The sequence below is a fragment of the Triticum dicoccoides genome, chromosome 6B (genome assembly GCF_002162155.2).
Source record: "Triticum dicoccoides isolate Atlit2015 ecotype Zavitan chromosome 6B, WEW_v2.0, whole genome shotgun sequence".
In the NCBI taxonomy this organism is placed as follows: Eukaryota; Viridiplantae; Streptophyta; class Magnoliopsida; order Poales; family Poaceae; genus Triticum; species Triticum dicoccoides.
The window spans coordinates 104,662,023-104,663,738 of record NC_041391.1 but is presented as its reverse complement, the minus strand read 5'-3'; the positions used below and the strand labels follow the sequence as shown (position 1 = coordinate 104,663,738).

The window sequence follows — 1,716 nt, the reverse complement described above, 5'->3', positions numbered from 1 at the left end:
AATTGGCTGTAAGTCTGTAACTGTCAACCATTGGTTCAGTGGTGTTGATATTACTAACTGAATCAATTGACTGTAACTGAACCCATGCCTTATTGTTTGTAGATGAATGTTACAACAGATTTATATTGCCAGTAATTAATGCTCGAAGGCCTATATGGTGTAGAACTTAATAAGATATATTTCCATTTCATCCGACTGAAGTTTTTTTTGATTTCTATGGACTAGAATTAAACCAGTTGACCATGTATGCGTAGCTGTTATCTGTTAAACCAGTTTCATCGTATTGAACTGTCTTCTCTGAATTTTCTGAATATGTACTGGTCATGTTCACCATGTCTCTGGTTTGTTAAGAGTGTAAGATGGTCTGTGGTGCGGAATTAAATTTGGTGTTGCTTGAATATGAATTTGTGCAAACTGAAAATCTTGGATATTTGCTGCTTATGGCTGAATACTAAAATTGGGCTCTCTTAGTGAATGGATTTATAGTGCCAGTAATTAAATTACATATTACCTGAAGTGCACGTGACAGAAGCTGACTTGTTTGTTTGTTTCGTCAGGGGAAGCCAATCGTTGAGAATACTCGTTCGTGCCGGTGTGAATGCCCAGCCCTCATCAGACTACTGAGGACAAAGGACATTGGCGGGATGAGAGGGATGACTCAGTACAAATGGGGAGGGGATGCTGGCTCGTCGAGCAGCTCAACCCTTTTCAGTGTAGAGGTGCCTCATGGGAGCCTCAGTAGTCTCCCACCCTGCATCGTCATTGACAAATTCTGAAGAATGCACAAGGGTTTGCAGCGATCCGATCCAGGTACATCCCGCTTGGTTTAATCTGGCTTGAGTTGACCGTGGTGTTGATGTTACTAACTGAACCAATGGTGGTCCAATGCAGGCAGAGGAGGAGTCTGAAGCATCAGTTAACCAGGGAGATGAGCCCGTGATACATGAGAACTCAGGCATCTCCACGGTGTCTCTGCAGGTGTCCATGGTAAGCCAGCGATTGTTAGTGAAGAATCTCGTGTACCTGCATGTTTACTGTACTAGCATTTTATCAGGTGAGTGGGGATGCTGAACTGCGAAAGGAACAACAGCCCGCCGAGCAGATGATGGAGCAAGGGATTTATGGGTGTCCAGATGCAAAGGATTCGGAGAGCATGCATGATCCTGCTGCTAATCAAGTGGAGCTGGAGCAGGAGGAATCCCTGAAGTTGATGTTAACAGCGGATGGCGATGTGGAGGAAAGCAATCGCCACAGCGCCAAACGTGCTAGAAAGAATTTCTGATTAGAAGTGTAGTTCGTTGTTAGTACAGTCAGATTAGGCAAAGATGCCTTTGCCTTGTTGCTGACATGTGTACTCCCTCAGTAATTAGTTTGAGTGTGTTGGGTAGATCTCTAGGTTTGTAAGTGGTTCATCGGTGGAGTAGTGAACTCTGTACTGTAATGCAGAGGAGTGCCTGCTGTTGTCAACAAGTATAAATCAACGTGTCTAAGCGAGGCTTATTTGTGTGACATGCATCTCCATTACCAATAACGGCTCCTTTGGTCCAGGTCCCGTAACCAAACGGCACACCACGTCCACTCCTGTCTGGTCCGCCACCGCATTAACTGACGGCGCTTTCTGAGCAGTGGGCCATCTAACTGTTTGGGCAAATAGTCCCGTGAGCATACACCTGACGCAATACTCATTGCAACACTGATCGCGAGAGAAACAAGTGG

General features: G+C 45.1%; 1 protein-coding gene across 1 annotated transcript; it reads left to right on the top strand.

Moving 5' to 3' along the window:
- The first annotated feature begins 561 nt into the window (after positions 1-561).
- On the top strand, positions 562-1,282 carry LOC119320852. The gene is made up of 3 exons (XM_037594773.1): positions 562-810; positions 892-987; positions 1,055-1,282. Exons 1-3 carry the CDS (start codon positions 727-729, stop codon positions 1,280-1,282), a joined length of 408 nt encoding a protein of 135 aa, XP_037450670.1. The 5' UTR covers positions 562-726.
- Positions 1,283-1,716: the final 434 nt, after the last annotated feature.

Excerpts from the sequence above, each read along its gene's own strand:
- LOC119320852 (XM_037594773.1), top strand. The coding sequence starts at position 727 with ATGGGAGCCTCAGTAGTCTCCCACCCTGCATCGTCATTGACAAATTCT. Across the intron at positions 811-891 it reads TTTGCAGCGATCCGATCCAG|GCAGAGGAGGAGTCTGAAGC; the intron begins GTACATCCCGCT and ends GGTCCAATGCAG. Across the intron at positions 988-1,054 it reads TGTCTCTGCAGGTGTCCATG|GTGAGTGGGGATGCTGAACT; the intron begins GTAAGCCAGCGA and ends GCATTTTATCAG.